Source organism: Bubalus bubalis, chromosome 9 (assembly GCF_019923935.1).
Source record: "Bubalus bubalis isolate 160015118507 breed Murrah chromosome 9, NDDB_SH_1, whole genome shotgun sequence".
NCBI classification, from domain to species: Eukaryota; Metazoa; Chordata; class Mammalia; order Artiodactyla; family Bovidae; genus Bubalus; species Bubalus bubalis.
In genome coordinates this window covers 80,498,887-80,524,249 of record NC_059165.1, presented here as the reverse complement: position 1 = coordinate 80,524,249, position 25,363 = coordinate 80,498,887, and the positions used below count along the sequence as shown (strand labels likewise).

At 44.8% G+C, this 25,363-nt stretch overlaps 1 protein-coding gene and 1 long non-coding RNA gene across 5 annotated transcripts in view; both read right to left on the bottom strand.

Annotated features, from left to right (window-relative positions):
* Nucleotides 1-24,820, bottom strand: part of PRDM6 (PR/SET domain 6) — a 113,182-nt gene extending 88,362 nt beyond the window's left edge. The window contains exons 1-3 of one of the 4 annotated variants that reach the window (XM_044947822.2): nucleotides 24,278-24,820; nucleotides 23,171-23,762; nucleotides 13,789-14,096 (exon numbers count right to left, since the gene is read on the bottom strand). In XM_044947822.2, coding sequence (XP_044803757.2) covers nucleotides 13,789-14,096; nucleotides 23,171-23,747 — 885 coding nt within the window. In that variant the 5' untranslated portion in view covers nucleotides 23,748-23,762; nucleotides 24,278-24,820. The remainder of the gene's footprint in view (nucleotides 1-13,788; nucleotides 14,097-23,170; nucleotides 23,763-24,277) is intronic. The other 3 variants (XM_044947824.2, XM_025293017.3, XM_045166598.1) reach the window with 3 other exon arrangements.
* On the bottom strand, nucleotides 17,842-20,265 carry LOC123335106. Its single transcript, XR_006553443.2, has 2 exons — nucleotides 19,974-20,265; nucleotides 17,842-18,816 (listed from the first exon to the last, which is right to left on the bottom strand). It is a non-coding gene; the product is annotated as an uncharacterized LOC123335106 (long non-coding RNA).
* Nucleotides 24,821-25,363: the final 543 nt, after the last annotated feature.

Sequence of the window (25,363 nt, the reverse complement as noted above, 5' to 3'; positions counted from 1 at the left end):
AGGGGGCAGGAGACATAGCTATAGACTGCTGCTGCTGCTGCTACGTCGCTTCAGTCATGTCCAACTCTGTGTGACCCCACAGACGGCAGCCCACCAGGCTCCCCCTGTCCCTGGGATTCTCCAGGCAAGAACACTGGAGTGGGTTGCCATTTCCTTCTCCAATGCATGAAAGTGAAAAGTGAAAGTGAAGTCGCTCAATTGTGTCTGACTCTTAGTGACCCCATGGACTGCAGCCCACCAGGCTCCTCCATCCATGAGATTTTTCAGGCAAGAGTACTGGAGTGGGGTGCCACAAAAACTCTGCACCCCACACCCTCTGGAAACCCTACCTTGACTACCTAAACCTTGGGCGAGTTACTTCTCCTTCATCTGAAAAGCGGCTTCATCTGAAAAATACTGTAATAGTCTTTACCTTATTGGGTGATTCTGAGGGTTAATTAAGATAGTTCCTATAAAGCTCCTAGCAGAACGCCTCGCACAGTCTCAGCTTAAATGTATTAGCTCTTATTACTGTGGTCAGATCAACAGTGTTTCCCATGTCAGATCATTACCCCCTTATTTTTACAGAAGTAGACTCTAAAAGTGGATCTTAGCACCAACTGCAGCTTGTGTCTAAGATGTCCCACTGCAATTTTTAATACCTTGTTTATAAAAGTGTCACAGATAAGATTTGTTTAGACATTTTAGTACTGTCAAATGAGTCACAAGGTTCAAGAATAAAAAGAAATCTTCTTTTATTTGTTATTAGCAACAGAGGATATTTGGCTTTCAGTAATGGATATTTCTGGCCAGAAGCTAGGATACAATTTAGGATTCATATTTAGACTGATTATTTTTTTTACAAAATAATTTGTATGCACCATTAGCTTTTACTTGAGTGATCCTCCAGTTTGTTCATATAAAAACTCCAACTCTAAAAAATAGAAAAAGATCAACAGTGCTTATTAAGTGCCTTTTATGTGCCAGATACTCTGTTAGTTGCCAGGAATAAAAATATTTTAGAAAGCTATTACAGGGACTTCCCTGGCAGTCCAGTGGTCAAGACTTTCCCTTCGAAGGCAGGGGGTGCAGGTTCGATCCCTGGTGGGGGAGATAAGATCCCACATGCCTCACAGCCAAGAAACCAAAACATAAAAACAGAAGCAATATTGTAAAAAAAAGTCAATAAAGATTTTAAAAATAGTCCACATCAAAAAAAAAAAATCTTTAAAAAAAAGCCATTATAGTAACTCCAAAATGTTGGGCTCATAGGTCAAAAAGGACAACCAGAGCACTGCAAGTTAGGAATGCTGCTGCTGCTGCTAAGTCGCTTCAGTCGTGTCCGACTCGGTGAGACCCCAGACACAGCAGCTCACCAGGCTCCCCCGTCCCTGGGATTCTCCAGGCAAGAACACTGGAGTGGGTTGCCATTTCCTTCTCCAATGCATGAAAGTGGAAAGTGAGAGTGAAGTCGCTCAGTCGTGCCTGACTCTTCGCGACCCCATGGACTGCAGCCTACCAGGTTCCTCCATCCATGGGATTTTCTAGGCAAGAGTACTGCAGTGGGGTGCCATAAGGAGATACTTATTTGAGGAGATGTGAGGTGAGGATGATTAGTGAACTCAATTTGAAACAATGTCTGGATATCTAAATGGAAACTTCCCACAGACAAGTGAGGATAGACAATCAAAGAGAGATGAGTGTGGGAAGTGGCACCATTTGAAACAACAAGAGCAGGTAAGCTCTGATCAGAATACAGGCTGCATGCTCCCTCAACCGGCAGAAATGCAAACCTGAAGAAGACCGAAAACAACCAGCACATTTGCAGATAAAGTTGGCTGCAAACCGCAAATATCATGCAAGCATATGGCCTCTCTCTATGATCTTGGATGCACAGAAGGGGCTGGCAGGAGAAACAGAAAGGACAGTGCCATCGGATGTAGCACTGGTAAGAGCCAAGGGAGGGAAGGTATCTGCTTGCAGTCACATAGCTCAGACCCGGTGAGAGCTGGAACTCAGGACCTGTGAACCTACCGAACACCTTTCAGCAGGCCACCTCCTCCTGAAGCACACTCTGATTGCTGAGGTGCTGATTACACACTGCAGTCGACATGCTGTGGAGAGCCTTCTCCTTTTTGGCTGCTTCCTTATACCTGGTCAGGTGGACTTCAGAAAGAAAAGATGAAAATCAGGGAAGTCCATTTTCCTGTCTGTTGAAGTGAAGTGAAAGTTGCTCAGTCATGTCTGACTCTTTGCGACCCCATTGACTATACAGTCCATAATTCTCCAGGCCAGAATACTGGAGTGGGTAGCGTTGCCTTCTCCAGGGGATTTTCCCAAACCAGGGATCGAACCAGGGTCTCCTGCACTGCAGGCAGATTCTTTACCAGCTGAGCTACCAGGGCTGTCTGTTAGTAGCTCTGTAATTTTTATATCTTTTTTTAAATCTATCTACTTATCTATCTATTTTGGGGGGTGGGTGTTAAGGGAGAAGACTGGAAATGCCATAGATTAGCCAAGGTGTAGCAGAAATGAAAGCAAGGGTAAGACTAGAATTCACACAGGAATGGATGAGACCAGGTATGGAAGGGAAGCTGAAGAGATACTGGATTTGTTCAAGAGCAGCCAAGACAAAGAAGGAAGCAGAAATGAAGTGGACAACCAAGGAGTAAGGCAGAGAAAGGTAGAGCCTGGCATTTCATTTCTTCAAGTGTAGTCCCAGCACCACATTAGACACTGGTTCAGAAAATAGGTTCCTAAGTCCTTCTGCAGGACTGAATCAGAATCTTTGGGGAGCAGGTTCCCAGACTGAACTTTGCTGAGCTCCCTGTACCTGGAGATTCTTATGGATGTTAGAGTTTAATAATCAGTGAGCTAGAAGAAAAATCACTGAAAATAGAGTTACTTTTCCTTTCTTATTATGGTAAAATGCACACGTTATAAAAGTTACCATAGTTTAGTAGTGTGAAGAATATCCACAGTGTCGTACAATCAACTTCCAGAACTTTTTCATCTTTCAAAACTGAAACTTTACACCCATGATGGATTATCTGTTTAGTGGCTTTGCTAAAGCTCTGCTAGCTAGTCTAGCTTTGGAGCTGATATCAGCCCATGGAACATAGATACAACCACAGGCATTCAGGTTTATGGGCAAGGTATAAGCTAAGTGAAAAGTGCCAAAGTGAAGTCGTTCAGTCATGTCCGACTCTTTGCGACCCCATGGACTGTAGCCCACCAGGCTCCTCTGTCCAAGGGATTCTCCAGACAAGAGTACTGGAGTGCGTTGCCATTTCCTTTTCCAAGGTCTAAGCTGGTGCTTGTCAAACAGTTTGACTATCACCTTCATTGGATTACCAAAGGAAAAACTCCAGATACCATAAGAGACATGGTTAGTATTCAGTAAACATATATTAGAAAAAATACAAATTTCAGATTAGTTTTTGTTCTCCAGGACATGTTTCAGCATTTACACTTACTTTTTTCATTAAAACTTGTTCTGTCACTTGGAATTCTCACTTCACATACATTTTATGGTTAACACTGACACATATTCAGGAGCTGTATAATGCACTATTACGTCAGTATTCACTGGTACACAAGCAGCAACACACACATTTTAATGGACAGTGGCAAAGGTGCCATTATGCTGACTTGCTGCTATTTAATATTTATTGACAAATCACAATACGCTGGGCATGGAAATGTTTTTCTATTCAGAATTCAGTATGTGGGGGCACACCTACCTAACGATTTGCTCCTGATCAGAGTCAAAAGACCTTCAGGTTTAGGGCCCTTTGTGATTTTACTGAGTCCGTCCCCTTCCACATCGGGAGTCAATTCTCAGTTGTGAGAAGTGTATCACACACGCTCAGTTGCGTCCAACTCCGTGCAACCCCGCGGGCTGCGGCCCATCAGGCTCCTCTGTCCATGCAATTCTCCAGGCAAGAAGTGGGAGTGGATTGCCATTTCCTTCTCCAGGGGATCTTCCCCACCCAGGGATCAAAACCACGGCTCTTGTGTCTCCTGCACTGGCAAGTGGATTCTTTACCATTGCATCAACAGGGAAGTCCTCCATACTGTGGTATCCCTTTAATACATAATCCTTTGTTACCTGAGAGCAGTGCTAAATAAATTTGTATTTAAATATTTTTTAAGCCTGATTTTATAGTAATTAAATCCAAGCTATGTATCATGGTCTACCATGTACAATCTTTTGGTTTAACAAATAACGAGATTCTTTATAACTCTATGCAGAGTCCACTAGTCTTAAAAAGTATCATTAAAACCCTAACTGAAAAGAGAAAGATCTCTTTTATCACACAAACATCACAAATATTGCCCCTCTAATGTGCATAGTAGTCAAATATGGCTCTTTTTTCCATATGGAGAAATAAGAGATACAAAGAAATTAAGTATGTTCCCTGAAGTCTCATATACAGCTACATAAATATAGTATTATTACTTAGAAAAGCATTTCAAAGAGATCTGATTCTTTTTTGTTAACACCTTGATCTATTAAAAGAAACAAATTTTTTTCCTTCTTCCTGAGGACCATTAAAATCTTCCTTTAGATCCCAGAAAAGCTCTGTCTTATTAAGATGGGCTATCAAACATATGAATATACCAGTAGAAATGCGTCTATACTAGTGGGGTCTACAGATTGAAATTTCCCACCAGGAAAGATACAGAGATCAGAGGATGGAACTAGACACAAAATCTATTCATGGGTGAGCCAAATTTAAACATCTGCAGGAACTTCCATGGAAATAGTGTCATTAGTTGCTGCTTTAAAAATGTGTTTTGTGGTATCAAGGAAATAACACAAGTATCTTTACTCAAACTGTGATTCAATGTATACACAATGCATACACAAACAAATGTATATTATATCACATTATATAGTTATCTCTCAAAAGGCTATTATAAAAATCATCATTAATGGCTACCTTTGGTTTATACTTTTATACAGTTTAAATTTCTTATGATAAGAATTATTTTTAATAGAAAAGCTCATTTCTACTATTTTAAAGTTTTATAATTAAATTTTTTTTGTAGATTACCCAGGCCAAATTTTAAATTGCAATTAATCTTAATAAATGGAAATTAAGTGCTTTCCTCAATAGACCAATACTTTTCAGGATTCTCTGCCCCAGGAACTATTTGTGCATTTCGCACATCAAAAATGAATTTGAATATTAGTCTGGGACAAACACAACAGGTTCTAAAAACATTACACTCTAACATATAATTTATTTATGGGTTATCTACCATTTTGGAGTTTGCAAGCATATCTCAGAATTTAGTACTGCTGCTTTTGCACTAAACATTAATATTCCCAAGTATGCTAACAACACTCAAGGCCCCAGTGCTTTACAAGATACCGAAAACATGACTTGATTACATTTAATTTGATTCCAATTAAAAAGCACTTAAGAACTTTCTAGTGAATTAGATTACACTGAATGTTTCTATAGACGACACTTCATTATCTGAGGCAGCTTTAATTTAAAATGATCACAGAGAGGGAAAAATACTGTTCATTTTAATAAAATGGGCTTAATCCCATATCATTATTTGACAAACATGTGCATGAGGTGTTGGTTTATTAAATAAATGTGCAAAGGGACAAGCAAAAACATCTATAAAACCGAGTGCCTCATTCAAAGATCTCCCAAGACAGATCTAGTGACACAGCCTCTAATTCTTAACAGAAACCAGAATACTGTGTAGAGAAATATTTAAATAAAAATGAAGAGATCATATCAAGACACAGTACTGAAAACACTGCCTTTTGTACTGAATTTTTAAGCAGTGAATTTTACAACTAATTAAAAGTAAAAATGAACTTCTTATTTACAGTATTAAATGACAGTACCCAAGTAAGTGCAAAGTGTTCCCAAGCCACAGGCCTTCCCACAACGTAACATCTTCACTTTAAAACAAGGAACTACCTCGAGATCAAATTATTATATATTCAAATCAGGACAAACTGAACAATTTTTTGCCTTCCCCACAGTGTTAAACAATTTTATAAAGTGTTATTCTTTTACAAACCCCAGTTTGTGTTAGAGTTCCAAAAGGGGAAAATTATGATTAAAAACAAAATGATTGAAAACAAATGGCTAAAGTTATTTTGTACTAAGCATAAACTGCACGGCTAGCTTTCACTGGACAGAGCTCTGCAGACACATGTGGCATGCCCATCTCTGATATTTCAGGAATCAAGACAACTCTGTGGTTTGTGGTTAGTGATTAAGCACCAAGTGAACCTGTGTGTGTTCATATATAGGAAAAGCTGCAGCATTTTGAGTGTTTCGCACTTGTAACAATGTCTTTATTATACCTTCCAGAATTAACTGACCTAAAATCCAGTGACTCTACAATATATCTATTGGATAATTAGAACTCTAAGGACCAACACATAAAACACATTATTGACTTTTAGATCTTCAATCAAACAAATATTTACAGCAGCAATTTGCAAAAATTATTTTCATTTAAGTTGGCAACATCTCAAAATCTGTGCTGCTGATCTGAAGCATATCACGATTATCCATATCTTCCCCCCAACTTAGAATTAAAATATAAAAACAATGTAACAACCTTTAGAGCAACCTGGACCTACCTACTCTCACAGCCTAGGTGAATCTCCTCTGAAGACAAATAAAAACTTCATAATTATAAGCTTCTTTGAAATCAGCCTGCCTGACCTTGAGACCAAGAACAGCAGAGGGGTGAGGAATAGTGACCTGGTTTAGTGACCAGTAGCTACAGATATCAGAGAATGTGCTTGTTGTCAATGATCAGTGCTGAAATCTGTCTATACCACACTGGAACAATCAATTTTGTAAATGATTGCAATAATCAAGGAAATTGCCTAATTTATAAATCCTTGCATACAGCATTTTAATGGATTCCTCCATTTTAATGCTGATGCCTTCTGAGCTCAATGAATTGTTGTCCAGGCTGTCATTACACAAAATGATAAAAACATTCGTCTGGTACAGAAACCACATCTCATGGATATTCAGACCCTCAACCCATAATCACTCATTAGTGACTTCCATGAAAGTCTCACCCTGCTGAGCCCCAGGAAGAGTGGGCTTATTCATGTTTGTGCCTTGGTGGAAATTCCCTGGTACAGTTTGCAATTTGAACAAATTACCTTTCACTGAATTGTAACACACTGGATGTGTCTCCCAATTCTGACAGCCCCATATTTTAATGGTTTTTTTCTCTCTCTCCTTTCTAATGCTGGGGCTTTTTTTTTAAACCACCCAACTCAGAGTCAGGAGGCTCCACCACTCTGAACTCCCAGATTGTGAAGCATATCAACACCAGGATGCTGGATGCTCTACGGCAAACGGATGACATCCCAACACTTACAGGTAAACCTACGGATCCTACCTTGAAACCCTGGCTGCACACTTAGCTCTTTCCCTAAGAGCACCACAAGGAGATTGCTCTTCTCAGTTAAACCTTGGTCAATTGATTCCAGCCAATAGTGTGCTGTCAGTACTTTACTTACTGCTCAATCTCACTAACCTGACATTTATGGTGCACTGATTGGCCTCTGTCAGTGGTGCTGGTTGTAAATTCACTTTGAAAAGCTTTGTGTTAACAGCCTTCAACCAGGCTCCAAGAAGAGTACGAACAGGCAGCCTGACAATTGCTCGACCTCCTGCCCTTATTACAGTGAGTAAATCAGGGTTTGAGCCATTAGGCTGGAGCCTGGGGCCTACACAAAAAGGATTGACATGACGAAAGGTCAACCTCTGTCACACATGTGTAACAATTTGGATAATGGAATTCTGTAACTTATCTGAGTGAGGTGGCAAATGCTTACAAGGAAAAGTATATTCTGCTCTGGCTGCTCTGGCTTTTATGCTAAGTAGTTATACCAGAGCCTGTATTTCTTGTGTAAATACACAAGGAATGTCTGAACTCACGAAATCTGGGAGTATATATGAGTCTAAAAAAGAAAGAAAGAAAGAAGGGGGAGCAAGGCGGTCTCATAGTGGTTTCATGCACTGCATTTTTTTTAGAATGGCCAAACACCAAAGTATCACATCTACCCTCTGAGAAAAGAGGATTTTGATACTGTAGACACGATCTCTCAGCTGAGTAAAAGCTAAGATTTTCATATTCAACCAAAATTTTTTAAAACTCACAACATTATACAACAACTATAAATAGTTTCTGGGTAACACAATAGATTTCCTTGAATAAGTAAAACTGCCTTAATTGACACATAAAATTAAAAGGCTCCCCTGCAGGTTTCTCTGATGCAGTGTTACCTAAATCTCATTTTCATCAAATCACTTGCTGCCACAGAGTGACTGGGGAGAGCAGATTTCATCTGTCCAGTAACCTCTGCAATTCTGATTTTAATTTCCATTCTCTATTTTAATCTCCATTCTCTATTTTTCCCACTGTGGGGAAAAAAAATCATACAATGTAAGAAAATATGCAGTGAACCACAAAAAACTTAGGAATTATTTTCTTCATGTGGACAAAATGCTATCAAAAGAAGCAATCTATAAACAATAGATAAACTGAACTGACTGATCAGAAAAGCAGTCCTTCAGATATAGAATACATCATTCTTTATAAAGCATTTGCAACTAAAAAAGTAAAACACTGTAGAGTCACATGTATATTTGGATTAAACTTCACTAACATGAGAATTTCCAAATGGCTGTTATAATTTTTTTTTAACAGAGTCATTTTTGAACTTAGAAACCAAGGGTGGCATTTGGTACATAAACCAAGAGTATCGGGACTTTATATGACCTTTTCAAAGCCAGCTTTAAGTACTAAGTTTTTATTTTTAACACAATGCTGGAAACCATTCCAAGAGGCGGCAGATGGTTTTACAGTTTATGTAAAACTACAAAATGCTCACACTCGATCAAATGGGCACCACTATAAAAGACATCTTCAAATCAAATGAGGCAAAGTCAACAAGATATACCAGCTGTTCCTCTGCATAATTAAAAACATAATAGTAACATTACTATGATTTGTTTTGAAGGAGAATATTTGGATTTCATGAAGTTAATATGTTCAAAACTGAAATGACAGTCTGCTATATTAAATGATAAACTGCTGAGAAACATAACTTTTACTTCAATACAGCTGTGATAGCTATATAATCCTGTCCCCTGGTACTTTGGTGAATCAGGCCAAAATGAACCCAGGTCTATAGAGCAAACTATGGAATATACAGTTACAGTACAATCACTGGAAAAAATGTAAATAATTTTAATTGAATTTTTAAATTACTTTTATTCAATTTAAAATTATTCTTTTCAAGTGACTTTTTTACTATCTAAATATATACAAATGTGTACAGTACTACATATGGAACTGGGTCACTTATGAAAACATACATAATACATTTAAAATACGAGATCAATTCATTTCCTTCTAGTACCAATTACCTGTGATGGCTTTGAAATATAAACATTTAGTAGCATGCAATATATTTTTAATATTGGTTTTCATTAATGTCTTTTGACCTAAGCTAAATAGTAATGATGAAAAATAGACTATTTGCTTCAAAGTAAACCTCTTATTAAATCTTTAAAATATTATGGCACAAAATCAAACCACAAAAAGGACCACTGTATATTATCCCCCTTGATTTTCTGAAGAAAAATAAGTAAAGTCTCTACATAGTAAAAATGAAAATAAGACACCCAAATTAACCTAGGCAAAGAGAAATTCTATAAAATTAACTCCAAAGTATTGCAAATACTCCAAGTTAGTGTAATTTCTAGTACCTTGACTGTTATCCTAACAAGTTACTACATTATTTCAATTAACAGAGTAACTTTTCTAGGGTGAAAATAAGTGCAATTTATTTTGTCAATGTTGTTAAAACTTGTCAGATCAGACTTTGAGTTGAAAGGCCTGAGTAATTCTAACCTATCTTAAACTGTAACTTTATTTTAAACTTCCGTATTTTCTTCCAGTAGAATTTAAAGTATACACTGTGTACATTCCTCAGGTCCAGTCATATTAAATTCTGATGTTAAGCAGAAAGGAGAAACCATGTGCGGACTAGATTAATTTATCTCAAGGGAAAAGGGGCACATTAATAATGGAGATAATGTTTTCATAAATGTTGGAATTAAATGTGCCTTTTCACTTCTTTATTAGAAAACACATTAGGACAAAATTATCTCACTCTCATCATTAAGACCTAGTTGCTGAGAAAGACTATGTTTTCTTTGCAAAACATTTAGAAAGATTTTTCCCATTATGGCCAAATAGCTAGAAATATATCATGCATCCAAGTCTTGCTGGAATAAATGTATACAAGCAAGGCAAGTGATTATTTAATCTATCCAGTTATATTTCTATTTTAATATATCTAAATTTACTATTTTTGTAAAATACATTAAAATTCTGATTCTAAAAGAAATTGGCCCCCCAAAATGATAAATTTGACTTTTAGCTTGTTAACCTCTTTAAGGCACACAAAAAAATTTTACCTTGGATTATTGCTAAAAAAGAAAAATTCTTAGAATTTCCCATGGTACCCCAAAGAGTCAAAACATAATGAAGGTAGTGGTATGATATTTAACTTTCATAAAATTATATTTTTATGAACCAGGATTATACACAAAGAAAATATTAACTAAAAGATGACATCACACTTACAAACCAATCAAGCTCTTCATAGCTGATATACTTTAAATATTAAAAAAGAGTCATTTTTCTACAAAAAATAGAGCTTTTAAAATTTAAACAAAAGGAGTAACTAAGGTGAATCTGTTTCTGTAATAAGCCTTCATGTGTATAATAAAGTACAACCACACTAAAAACAACGAACTGTAAACTGAAACAAAAATCCATCATCTACTTGGAAACAGTGATGGGAAAAGATTAGCAGTCCATTTATTGTACTGAAATAAAGATAAGTAACCTTAGTAAGATCCATCAGGACCTGAGTATTGAACTCTAAATATAAAGACATTTCTTCATCAGCAAGTGACGAAAAAATGTGAGAAACGATTCCAGTTAACATTTACAATGCAATAGTCATGATTCAATTCTTTTAATTTTTTCAAGATCTGCTTTATGTCGATCTGTATTCTAGAAGATATCTTTAAAAGTATGTTTTCAAAATGGATAATTACTACATGAGTCATTAAACAATTATTGCCAAGAGTTTCTATAGACCTACAGTGTATTCCAATTACTGATTCTTTCTAATATAAAAAATATAGTAATTAAAATTTTTTTTCACAATAAAATTTAGATTTGAAAGGAAAGACTAAAGTCTGAGGAACAATTCAACATTTAGAATTTTGTTATAAATGTAACTTAATCCAAATAGTCACATTTCATAAAAGTAATAAATCATAATGCTTAAAAATTAAAAATAAACTTATACTTCATATTTTTAAAAAGTAATTATACTAGTAAAAATCTGAAACCTATTAAAGTATTTCATCTTACAAATGGACATTGGCACTGTTACCTGACCTCAGCCAGTCACATTTTATATGATCTCCCAGAAGTCTGATACATTTTACGTGGTCAGAGTTTTAATATTTCTTCAGTCCTGTAAAGGCACGTCATTATAACTATTCTTACAGATGATAAAAATAAACAGATTATGTCCTTTTTAGAAGTAGACCATTCAAGCATAAACCCAACAAGTATTATTTTTAAACACAGAACCAAGTCTATGCACCAATCCCCAACACACTCAACTCACATACCTCAAGCAACAGACAAAACTCACTCTATCTACCAAAGCATCACCACCAACAACAAATGAAATTCCCTGGTCTCCACTGCAACAGAATTTTAACTTCATCAAGTACAAGTAAAGGTACAGAAAAAAGACTCCATAGTTTTCAATATTGATAAAAATCATCACATTCTACCTATAGAGTGGTTTCCTGCCCATCCCAATCATTCAAAGCCTTTGAGGAAAACGAAAACCAACAACGACAATAAACTATGGGATTTTTTACATGATTGTGGCTTTGTCCCCGGCACTCTAAAAATAGACAGGCACTGAACTCAAGGCATCAGAGAGCAATATAATAGCTCTCAGTTTTAACACTTTCAGATAGAATAAATCTGTACATTAAACAATTGCTTTACAATTTCCTCAGAAAAGTACTGGCAGACCTTCAACTGTATGGTACAGAGTTCCTAATAACACCACTGGAACATGAAAAGTGCCTGGAATTGTTTTACCAACTTTAAACCACACTGGAGGTTACAACTAATTAGTCAGAAACAAAAACCAACTAGGAAACATTTCAGAACCAGATGCTTTATTTCCCACTTCTCAGTTTTTCCTACCCCAAAATGCTAATGTCTAACTTGTCTCAACGTATCAACCATTTTCTATTGCCCCATTTCCCTATATAAAACTGTTTTTAAAAAAGCACTATTTGGTAACAGAAATATGTCTCTATGTTCCCCTCATTCAAGAATCCTAATCTGAAAGACTGAAAATGTAACTGTTTTCCAATAACAGTTTAGGTATGAACTGGAACCTGGGAGCCTGGGCCCAGTGCACCAGTGGAAACTGTATGGTACATAGCCCAACAGCCACCATCGAGTCATCTTGGGCTGTTTCTCTATAAGCTCATCGATTTAGCTCCTCCTCCATCAAAGGTGGCTTTGAAGACACAAGCCATAGTAGCCCATTGCCAACAGTCATATAAGTGTTCCGGAGACCAAGTCATAGTGCTGGCCAGAGAAGGTGCTCAGCAAAAATCTGAGCAGATTGTTGAATCCCATGAGTTTATTTAGTGACTAAAGGGCAGCTTGCAATGAAAATAGTCATCTTGGAGGATACTGAGCCAAGTGTGGGGTTCAGGCTGTTGCAGAAATGACCCATTAATGGAGCCCTAAGGTCCATGCCAACTTGGCCCCTGGCGTTTAAAAATGTTTATTTTCTGGCTAATCCCATTCCATTATATTCCCTGGTCTCGGTCAGATTTACATATCGCTTAAGGGTAAGACTTCTGGCACCTTATTTTCACGAACAACTCTCCATGGTAGGAATATCCAAAATTGGTGGGGGTGTCTCTTTCAGAATGGACCTCGGTAATCAACCATGAAGCTCTGAGACAAATCTCAGGTTAATATTTTTCAAATGCATTGTTGATTTTTAAGTAGCAGCATCAGGTAAGACTGTACCGTTTAAGTACTATCAATTGGGTTACACCGAACCACTTCAGAGTTTTCGTACAGTATGATTTTCTATCCGAACAATTGTACTTTGTCAGAGAAGAAGCAGAATTTGTGATTTCTGATTCACAATATAGTCTTGCTTTACTTTGGGCACTTTTAAAGTTGTGGAATGTGTTACAGTCTCTCACATTCGGTGTTTACCTAATTGTCTGTATTGGAGAAAATAAGCCTGACTCTCCTTCCTCCTGTTTATGCTTATGTTCCTTCTTGCCCAGTGGACAAACACAAAAACGTGTTGGAAGAGCTTAAAAATAGGACACAAAATTCGCCTAGTTCACATCCCAATGCCCAACCTCCTCTGTTATTTCCTCAGGTGTTTTCTCTTTTTCTCAAGATCAAGGGAGACCAAGGGTCAAATCTATCGCAGCTGGACTGGAAGCTTGTTAAGGTGATTCCATCTTCAGAAACCTGTAAGCCTGGGCTGCTTCCTGGCTGGGCTGCTATGGGCACCTCTTTCTCTGCAGGTGCTGCAAATACCAGATATTTGCATGACTAGAGAAATCGTGTCTCCACTGCCCTCTGGGGAACAAGGGAGGCTCTATATGGGCCTAGATTCTGCCGGGTGGCCAGGAGACTTACCTCCCAGAGATGCTGCGTGTTCCTCACGGCGCCGGCCTGCACCTTCTCCGGGGGCAGGAGCACGCCCTGGAAGGGCCCGATCCAGGTGCCCTGCTGGATCCTCTGCGCCGCGCAGATGCCGTAGGCCAGGCCGGGCACGGTGCTGGTGCACAGGCACACCTCCCTGGGCAGGTCCCGCAGCCACTCGGGCAGCTCAGGCGGGGGCGCGGCGGCCGCGGCGCTGCTGGTGCCCACGAGCCGGCGCAGCGAGTGCAGCGGCCCGTGCATGGGGCACTCGCCGTTGCGGTTATCCGCGCACATGTCGCAACCTGCCGGAGACACGCGAGAGGGAGGGGAGGAAAGGGAGAGGGTTAACCCCTGGTAAACCCCGAGACAACAAGCCTCCCCGCCCGGGTGAGCCACCTGCGAGGGAGGTGACGCCGCGAGGGCGCCGAGGCCACTGGGAGCAGGGGGAGAGGTGGACTAGACGCTCTCCCTTGGAATTCACCGCGCCCAAATCCGCCTGGTACCGGGTCGAGACCCGGCGCGCCCTCCACAAGCCTCCGGAGCCGTTTTCCAGCCTTCGGATGGCGTCGTCGTCTCCAAGGAACCGACGGGACAGCTGGCGGCTTCTCCTCCCGGCCTCTGCCCCGCTTCCCTCCCTATTCTCCTCACCCTCTTCCCTACTCTCGCTCTGCGTGGTGTTTCGAGGTGTATTTATCATTGTACCAGGAGAAAAGTGTCTCTCGACCCATCTGGAATCTCGGAGAGATTCTACCTTGGTGGAATCTTGGCTATGTTTGGTTTTCCTTTCTTTACGAAGAGATTTTCAAAATCACCAGAGCAGGCGAGCGACCCTACCCGCCACCCCCGGGTCCTCAATACACGCTCTGCTCCCGCGAGAAGGTCCATGCGAGGGGGCGGAGCCGGCCGTGGCCCCGTGGAGCCGCAGTCCCACACCCCAGCCACAGAGGGCGCCCTGGCGCTAGGGTCTCTAGAGCGCTGCGGTGTCCCCGGCTCTGCTGGAGCCGGTGGGAGACAGGGGGGATGCTCTGGCGGGTTTGGGGTGCCCTGTGCTTGCGTGCAAGCTCTTCTCCAAAGCCCCCCCCCCCCGAGAAAAAACAAACAGCAAATGTAATGATCAAAATAATGGGTCTTTAATGATGAAGATAAAGTTTCCTTGGAGAGGGCCCCAAATCCCTCCCAGACGGTTAATACCGAGGCTAAATGCGATTTTTTTTTCTTACGTTATAAACTAAGTGAGAGCTTTAGTGAAGCTTTCAGAGCAGCCGGCGCATGAGGGGGCCACCCCTCTCCCAACCCCCTCCCCCAACACCCGTGGCCTCACACACACACCACACCCTCTGGAGCGGCCGGCCGTGAACGCCCGGTATCCCTCGACTCAAACCCGGCAGGAACAGGCCCGGCAGCCGCGGGAAGCAGGCCTGCGGCGACCATGCTGTCGGATCGCAGCGCCCTCCGGGTTATTAATGGGCCTGGCGGAGCCGCCGTGTCTGCGCCCCGGCTCGGCGGACCTGCCTCTGGGACGCGGTCTCGGCGCCCGCCGACGACACCGGCCTCTCTGGCCCAGCCTCCCTGGGGAGCCGCGGCGCCCCTGAGCAGCAGAGCCCTGTGGCACTGGGCCTGATGTAGGGCGAGCCCCGACTGGCAGAAATGGCAAGAGCTGGGCACCAGCGGATGCGCCAGCACTGGGCGACGGATCACCCTCTGGACACTTGTGCCCAGCCTTGGTCACAGCCAGTCCTGGTGGATGGCCCTGGGTGTACTCTATCCATGCTAGAACAACTGAAATGCCCAAAGAACTCGTGACAAGTAAGTCATGGAGCAACCTTCGAGGAACATCTGATGGCAACCCAGCTTGGTGAGTGAGCCCCTGTTTTCCTCAATTGCTTCACAGTGAACTGAAGGTTGACTACCGGAGCATCCTATCTCAGTGAAGAAGGGCTCCAGCCCTCTATGCCCTCCCCTCAGCCGGCTCCTCCTACACTTCTCACCAAAGAGCCCAGAGAATGAGGGGACCTTTGTCTGGAGCTTCTTGAGGGTGTCCCCAGGCCTCCCAAGTGGAAAGTAGCAACCTCTTTCTGCAGGTAGTGAAGTGACCATGCCCCTTGGACTGCCGTCACACAAAGGACCCCTCTTTCAGCAACACAAACTAACCATCAAAACTGTGCCAGGCTATGCTTTTGACCCTGGGGCCTAGATGGAGGGAGGTACTCTCAACTCCTCCAGAATGTACTCATTTCTCACACCTTCTCAAGTTCCTGATTGTGAAAATAAAAACTTTAAGAGGAAGAGGGCATGGAAAGAAAGACAATAAAAACTCACAATTACCAATTGCCTACTATGTGCCAGGCACCCATCTTCAACCAAACAGCCACTATATTATTGTACTATCACGATTCCAATTTTGCAGATGAGGCAAGTGAGGCTTTATGAGCAATATAACTTAACCAAGGACCAGAAACTTAGAAAGGGGCAGAGAAAGATTCACCAGCAGGTCCACCTGACTCTAAAAGCCTCCAATCTAGAGATCTAAGATTAAGTCAAGCCAGGAGAATTTTATATTCAAACTTATAACCAGTCAATAGAATTGAAATATTTCACTGAACTCACTATTTGGAGGGGGGAGGTGCTACAAAACTGTTGTAGCATGATGGAATTAAACAGATTTCTCCCTTTTCCACACTCTGGGGTTTGGGGAGTTTAACTTAGGATGATTTGAAAAGTAAGATGATAATGTCCATAATTTTGAATTTTAGTGCCTAACTTCAGAAATGGCCTTTCAGCACCTTAGCAAAAATAGCTTAAAACAAATGACAATAAGCAAAGGCAATATGTCCGTAAAAGTAAAAATAAATCACCCCGGGGATTTGATTAACAGACCTTTCCTTTCTAGTTGGCTCAATGAAACAAAGTGTGAGAAGAGCATTTGGTATTCACTCCCTGACAGTCCATACCAGAGATTCTGTCAACCTACAAGATTACCACAACGTGTAACATCATACCAACTACATCAGCAATAAAATAAGGAGCAAAGGTGCCAACTCCAGCCACCACCCACACAGACAACAAGCATATTCTTGTTTTTTGTTATGCATGATAGAGTGTGTCTAGTCCTTTCTCAAAGATGTCCTCTAAAGCACTTCTTCAACTTAGGAACTTTCATTTGTCTCCATGAAGTGTTAAAACAATAGCAGCACTCCGCAGAGTGACAAGCAGAGGCTCTCCCAATATGTAGAAGAATACTTGCAGGATAGGCAATCCCAGTCCACTGTCGTTAGTCCATCCAATAGAAGTTATCATCATTTATAAATGACTTCATGCTATTTCAAAATATTCCACCCCAAAAGCTGATCAATTACATCAAAATACATGTTAATCCTAACAATACTGTTTCTTAATACAAACAGCTTCTGTCACTGAAAATATGTGACTTCTGACTTATGTCTCAAGAGTCCCAAAGGAGCCTAAGAATGGCTAAAACAAGTAACTGATTACCTGGGGTTGACAAATGTGGCCCAAGTGGACAAACATTCTAGATAGCAAGCCAGCAACACCTTCTAGTGTCTTCTAGATAGCAAGCCACCAACACCTACATGAAAAGATTTGAGGGAGAAGTGGGCTAGATGCCTAAACTACACATAAAAAATACATAGGTATTATATATATATATAATACATGATACAGCATTCTAAGCCAAACAATACATAATATGTCTACTTAGAGGCAAACAAATGTTCCTACTGTCTCTTAGGATCGTGAGAGATAGTATACTCTCCAAACAAGATATTTGGAAATGCCACTATAGCACTGGGGAATATGAGATCATGGTCTCTATCTTGAACAGATCTTTTAAAGCTCCTGTTTATTGGTCTCTGAATGAGGAGGAGGTATCACTAAGTTAAAGACTTGTTCACCCACTGACTTCAAAAGGCCAGACCAAGTGGAGTGAAGAACCGACTTTCACTCTTCGCTCCTTATCCTTCTGTACTGTTTGGATGTTTTTACAAGAGCACGTGGGGCTCCTGTAATTGAAAATGGATCTCTTTTAAGGCAAAAGGGGCAAAGGAGGCCAGAGTCCTCTGGTATCTCATTTCTCATTCTAGGAAACGTGAAATATACAGCGTTCCAGGGCCCTTCGACAGGCGCGTGTGGGCGCAGGCGGAGCGGGGACCCCTGGGGACGCGCCCGCCACGCTGGGCCTTCGCTCCCCAGAGCCTCCCCGCCGCTTTCTCCTGCCATCACGCGTGCTCGGGACAGGGAACCGGGGAGCAGCTGAAAAGCCTGCCTCCCCGCCCGGACCGTGGTAACTGCCGAGCTATAAATTCTCTGCGACCACCGCCGAGGTCGCCGCCCTCTGTCCTGAGGCCAAGCCCCGCGGGGCTGGCGCCCATCGATCCCTGCCTGGCGACGGCGACGCGGCCCCGGGAGTGCCGCCTGCTGGCAGCTCCGCCTGCTTCGTGGCAGGAGTGGGCCGGGGGGTGGCGCGGACCCTCAGGGTCGCCGAGGGGGTCAGCCAACAGGGGCCTGGGGCCGGTGGAGTGCAGAGGCCGGGAGTCTCCCGCACGTGGGTTCGACGCCCAATTCCAGCGCGCACTCTCCTCTCAGCCCTCTCCGCGCCCAGCCGCCGGCTGGCTGGGATGGTGATGGACCTTGCGCAGGGTGGACGCCGGGCCCCTCAACACTTAACCGGAATGTGGAAGTCCTCGCCCCCCTGGCTGCCAGCGAACGGCTTTCTTACAAGACCAGACGTGATCGCCACCACCCGCACTCTGGAGCTCCCACCACCTGCCCGGCCCCCTTCCTCCCCTGGGAAGCGGTCTTCTAGGCTTCCCGGACTAGGAGCGAGCGGATCCAGAGGCGAGGCAGGCCAGGGAGGGGAGCCGCCAAGCGTGGTCTCGGCCTCCGCGGGGTGGCCCAGCTCGCGGGGAGCCTTCTGCGGGACTCTTCCTAGGCGGGTTTAAAGCTTTCCCCGCGAATCACAGCCGCGTCAGGCTTCCCCTGCTCGGCCTGGCTGCCGGCTTGGCCCTGGGACCAAGAGGGAGAGACAAAAGGGGGAGGGAAAGAAAAAGGAAATGTGATTTTTTTTTTTTTTTTGTCTCCCGATGACTGTATTAATAAATTAAATGGGAGAGCCAGTGTGTGAGGGCGAGAGAATATTGCGCAGAGATAAACCTCACCGGCCCCTGCCCCTGCGAGGCCGCCATATACAATGCGAAGATGATGAATAGGAGGCGCGAGAGGAGATCGAAGCGGGTCTGGGCCGGCTCCACTCTCTCCTACAAAACTATAGGGCAATTAATTGTGGCTTGTCCCCTCATCCTTCATCTCCTGGTGGCACATATCGATGGAGATTACTGCTGATGGACCATTTTATCACCTTAAATAAACAGTCGCCACCTCTCCTAACCTCAATCTAATATATGGCTCTATGCTCAGTTTCAGAGCACTAGATAACGGATGATGTAAAATAGCTAAATCATGTGTGTTCCGGGATGGGGCTTGGGCCTGCACACAAAAAGACAGCAAAAGAGAACGACACAAAAGCCCACACACTGACGCCGAGCCGCCTCCCTCCCACCGAGGACCGGGTCTGAAATCTAAGTCGCTCGAGGGCCATTGACAGTGAGGCCATCACAGCGAGTGTGTCTTGGTGTCAGGAAAATCCCACTAGTTGGGTTTACTGGGCTCGGGAGCTTCCCAAACAGGACCTGCGTTTTCCAACTGGGTGGGAAGAGATTAGGGAAGGTCAGAAAACACTCACTCTCCTTTTATCTCTTCTCCCTGACCTCTCAACTAAACAAACCCCAGCTTTCCTTCTCTCTCCAGTATGTCTCCCCAAACCCTCGGAAAGGATGGTGCTACCAACAGGGGAGCCTCAACTCAACAGGGGCCCCAACTCCTACACCTGTGCTCCAGCCAGTGCTGTTCCCAGCGCTGTTCCTTGCACAGCAGGGCTCCCCGAAATATCTGAAGAGAGACCTCCTGCTGGGGAAGCTGCGGAATGCCCCGACTCAATTCTCCGCAGAGAGACCCGGGACAGGCTTAGCCCCCACCTCTCTCCCAGGTAGAAGGGAGGATGATCTTAATCAAAAATTAAAAAGCTATGAAGAGCAAAGTGGCTCGGCCAGCCGTTTCTGAACAAACACAAGTGTTCAGCGCGCCGCTTGGCTGCTGCTCAATACCTTCCAAGAAAAGTGACAGGGTCTCAAACGCACTGAGCTCCCAGAATCCAAGAAGAGGCTGCCGCTGCAACAGAGCCTGACGGAATCAATGGCGTCAAGCAAATTGTCAGCAAATGAGGGCAGTAATACAGGAAGAGGACGGAAGGTCCCCCATCTCCCATTTACCTTACACAAGTCCCACCTGACTTTAAACAGATGCAAGAAGAGGCAACTAAGCATTGAGAGATTCAGTGCAAAATGTACTTCAATTATAGAATAACTTCATACACAGAGTTAGATATATACTAGAAGAGCTCACCGGGCTAGGCTGTATAATTTCTGCTGTTTTTCAGTCTTTTTTGTGTGTGAAACAGAGCTGCAACACCCTTCACTATGCCTTCCCTATGGCAGTTCTCATAGATGCCAATACAGTTCCAAGTGAAAGGAGTGCTACTGATGGATTCACAGGTGTTACTGCGTTGGTGATCCCAGGCAAGTAACTCTTCGAAAGGGAAAAGACAAGTCTAGAGGCACCTTTGCCTTGTAAAAACAACAACAACAACAACAGACAAAACGACTCAATACCCTTTTACATACAAAGTAATAAAAATGAAGCAATGCTGAGTGGTCACTTCACACAATTCTTTTAAAGGGAAAGGGCAGTAGACTAAAAGGAAAACTAAGAAGATCTGTGCATGATAAATTAATAGGTGATTCCCTTCTGTCCCTCTCTCACCCCACCCCCACCCACATACAACCTGGGAATGGGGTGAAACTGTTTTTCACCATCTTTCAAGTGATATATCAACTTCCCCTGCCAAGTAAAAAAAAGTTTCCCACTCTATGCATTTCTGATGTGTTTTGATCCTCTAGTTAGATTAAACTCAATTGCTTCTCACTTTGTCTTTGTAAAACACATCTCCTGGTTTCAAATGAGTGCTTACTCTTGCCCAGAGAAGTTCCTGGAAGCATGGCACACCTGGTCTCCTGGCATAACACAGCCACCCACCTCAGCTTTCTATTTTTTTTCTCAATTGCCTTTTAATTAGAGAGCAACATGAAGTATAACTCTAATAGGGGAATCTGACTTCCTTTCTTTCCTGTCTTTGCCTCTGCACTTTGCCCACTGAAGCAGTCCAGTCGACTCAAAAGGAGATATCAGAATATTAACACAATAGGAATAATTTAAATAAATCACAATTCATTTCCTCCAACCAGGAAAAATGGTACCCAGACAATAAACTGGTTTAACAGTCATATTATTAATTAGGGCTCTGTCCCAGTTCTTTCTCTGATTAGTCCAGGTTTTTCTCTGATGAGAATGCATTAAACCTCAAGATTGCATTGTAAACACTATGGGGAGCTCAGCATACACAGGACAGGGCTTTGGGGGTGCACTGCTGGTGTCTTTTCCAGCACTGACTTAATTCAGAAGAAAGCCTGCAAGTTTAATGAAGCACTCTCAGTCCACAGTGACTGTACTTCACTGAAAGAAATACCTTTTTACTAAAGTATTAGCTGTTAATATTTTTTTTAATAGAAATGCTTTGAAAACAACACCATCAAGGAATTCAGTAGGCGATAAGTATTTTTTTTTTGAAGTCCATTCAGACAACATAGCTTTGTAGCATTTTCTGAAACTCTGAAATACAAGAATTTCCTTAACTGCAGAACAAATTTGAATCAAAACCCTCATTGTAAACCCAATACTTTAGCCTCAGACCCTAGAAAGGAAAAAAGTAAATACAACTGCTTGTCTTATTAACAATAATTGTCTCCATTGAAACAATTATCTCCAACTATTATGAAAAGGTTAATACATCTCAATCACTAGGGTCATTCCCAGTGTTTTAAATCAAAGTAATAAATCTGGGAGTCCTTTCACTAACTAAAACCTGTAGTTATTTTGTTTTTACAACGAATTAAGAAGCTTGCAGGTTAGTATACATTCTGTAAGAAGGGACATGATCAAAATAGAATGATCATACACATTTGTAAGCAACTTTGCTGACAGAGAAGCTAGATGAAGGAATGAGATGAAGAAAGTAGCTGAGTGTTGCTCTTTCAAATCCTGAACTGCTTTCAACCTAACTTTCTTAACCTGCTTTAATGTTCTCTCCTGGGGGTCTCTGGAAGTGTATTTGCAACTTATCCCAACACAGAAAGTGTAAACATAGCATAACTTCTGAAATGACCAAAAAGAATCGGATATAAAACATAAATAATACATTTTTGGTGTTCATTTAGAGTTTTACTTCAAAGCCTCAAAATGGAACTACACTTGTGATAAGGGTTTGAAATTGTGAATACAGGAAGGGAGGCTAGAAGAAAACGGATGCTAATTTAGGCATTTTCCGTTTAGGTGGGGACAAGAAGAATACGCTTCTTATACTAAATTACTATTACCCTCATTAAAAAAAAACACACACATAAAACAAAACAATGTGTGAGCCCACAAACGTGGCTACGGACTGTAAATGTTTGCAGGATCAAGGGTGCACGGAGAATGCGGGATCCGCAGGAAACGACCCTGGCCTGAAATCAGAAATGTTTTCTCACTAAGTAACTGCCATTTCTTTTTCTTTTCTTTCTTTCCTAAAATAAATAGTAAACTTAAGAATAATGCCTGCCTGCAGGGAGAGACTGACCCAGTGCCATCCAAAACTCCTACTAGAGGTCCGGCCAGCCAGCAGCTCCCGGCTGGTCCCCCGGACAACCCCACGGTCGGAAAATGAACTGACACAGTTAACCTCAGAGGTAAGATAGAGAGGAGGAGAAATCAGCCCTGGAATCCACGCTCCCCAGAACCGCTGAGAGTTCCTGTCTTGTCCCTCCGAAGGCCAGACCAGGCCGGTCCCGGGACACTCCCGTCGCGCGCTGCTAGAACCCGCCCGGCGCCGGGCGCAATATGCCGCGGCAAGGAGGCGATCTGTACTGCTCGGTCAGCGGGAAACGTGGGTTTAAAGACTCGGGACTGGGAAGCAGGGAATGAGAGAAGGGGGAAGAGGAAACCCATGGGGGCCACCCCGCCATTCTAGCCGTTCTCCTTCCTTCTCTAATCCAGAAAACTTCGGTCACAGTGGTCGGGGAGGTACAGGCCCGCGGTCCGGACAGCCAACCACCCGGGGTCCCCTTCATCTGATGCGCCTCCTGGACGGGCGCCCGCGCTCGACGGAGCCAGCTCCCCGAAAGAGAGCGCGCGGGCTGCTGCTACGTACGGTTGTTGGGGTCGCTGGTGTGCTGGTTGAGCGGGATGATCTCCATGCGCTGCTGGCCGTACAGGTAATAGTCCAGCTCCTCCGCGCTGCAGCGGAAGCGCGGGGCACCCCGGCCGTCCCCGCCACTGCCTCCGCACTTGGAGGGCCCCGGGCCCGAGGTGGCGCCGAGGCACAGGTCCTTGGGGGGCAGAGGCTCCGCGGCGACGGTGGCCAGAGGCGCGAACACCGGCAGCTGCGCCACCGGCAGGGCCGAGAGACCGGCCAGCGCGGCGGCGGCGGCAGCGGCGGCAGCAGCAGCGCAGGAGGAGGCAGAGGAGGCCGAGGTGGAGGAGGAAGCCGGAGTGGACGAGGCGGAGGAGAGCGAGGTCGGCCGCGGCCGCAGGCTGTCTGGCTGGGGCTCAGCGCGCTCCGGTGGTGGCGGCGGCTGGAGAGGCTGTGGTGCGCCCAGGGGACCCGCGGCACCGCCGCCCTTGAGCGGGCCTCCGCCCCCGTGCGGGAAGAGTTGCTGCCAGTGTTGCAGATAAGCTGGGTCCACTTTGAGGAAGGCCGAGCCGCCGGGGTCTCCGGGCTTCAGCATGTCCAACGATTCAAGCTGGGGACAGAGGGCAAAGAGATGGGTGCGCGTGAGCCGGACTCAGGGCCTGGTGCGAGAGGGGCGGGGAGGACCGCAGCCAAGACCCTGGAGCGAAGAGTTTGAGTCCTTGGCTCCGCCGGCGGCAGCCGAGTTTGGCGGCTCCCTCTTTCCAACTCGGTTGGGGCGCAAAGTTTACTCTGAAGCCGCGGCGTCGCGCGGGGGTAGCTGTGTGCACCCTGCCTTGCCTCCCGGCCCGAGGAGCCCAGCGCCCACCCTGCGCTGTCGAAGCCCGGCGAGAGGGCGCTTCCCCGCGGAATTCCGCGGCAGGACTCAGCCCCCGCCCTCTGCCGACGCTCGAAGCCGGCCCAAGCCCGAGCCCGAGTGGCTCAGCCCCTGAGCCTGAGCCGCGCTGGCCTCCGGCGCCAGGAGGCGGGTCAGTCTCGCCCCACCACCGCCCCCCGCCCCCAGCGCGGGACCTCCAGCCTCCTATTTCCGCGGACCAAGACCCTCAGCCCTAGACGAGCCACGCTTACCAGAAAACTCGGAGCTGCCTGGCGGGTTTGTGCGTGCGTGCGTGTGTCTGTCTTGGCGAGCGTGCAGAAGAGTGTGCGCCCCCGGTACGCTACATGCCCCTGGGCAGCGCAGGAGCAAAGCGCTAGAGATCCGGCTCCCCGGGACTCTCCGGGGCCACAAGCCAGGGATGTGGTGGAGGCCTGCGGACGGCGTGAGAGCAGTTACTCCGAGCGCGGGAGTGCGGGGCGGTCCAAGGCGCCGGACCGAGCAGCGGCGGCGGGCTCTTGGCCGCTGCCGCGTCCCGGCTCCTCCGCTCCACGCTCTGGCAGCCTCCCGGCTGGACACGTGGGTTTTACGACAGCACAAAATACAAGTGTGTGTGCATGTGTGTGTGAGAGAGAGAAAGAGAGAGAGGAGAGATGGGGGTGGGGGGAGGCGGGAGGCAGGCCAGAAGAACCAAGGGGAGGGGAGAGGGAAGAAGGAAGTTCTAACTCGAGTGTATCCACACACAGATCTTGCGCCTCTCTCGCACAAATACCCCGTCTGCCCTCCCACCCCCCACTTTTTTTTTTTTTTTTTGGCGTGACGTCTCCGGTTCGCCTGTTGTCTCTTTCTGCCCATGATATATCTTTTCTAGGTGCCGGCTCACTGCCCTGGTCCTGGAAGCAGTGGAAACGCGGAAACCGGAACGCATCTGGGCACTCGCTCGGGTGTCGGCATCCGGGCGAGCGCGCGCGGCGGGGCGAGTGGGACCAAGTCCCGGCAGTGGGTTTGCGCTTTTGCCGGGCTCAGTTTTTCTCAGGAGTACTGCTGGATGCCAGAGTCGACTAGCCCGCCACGCAATCTCTAACATAAATCTTGGTGGAGGTGGGCGTGAATGGGGAGTCCGGGGTGGGGTGGGTTGCAAGCTGGAATGAAATTCAGTCGGCAATCGAGAAGGCTGTCTTTGAGAGGTGGAAGGCGTGAGACCGAGAGGGTCTCTAAAGGGCACCGGTCCTGGCGGGACTCAGGCCTGGCCGCGGGGCTGAAAGGAGGCTGCAGTGGAGTCTCACAGCGCCCAGCCCTCAGCCCACCCGCTCTCGAGTGCTCTTCCTGGGAGGCTGGCT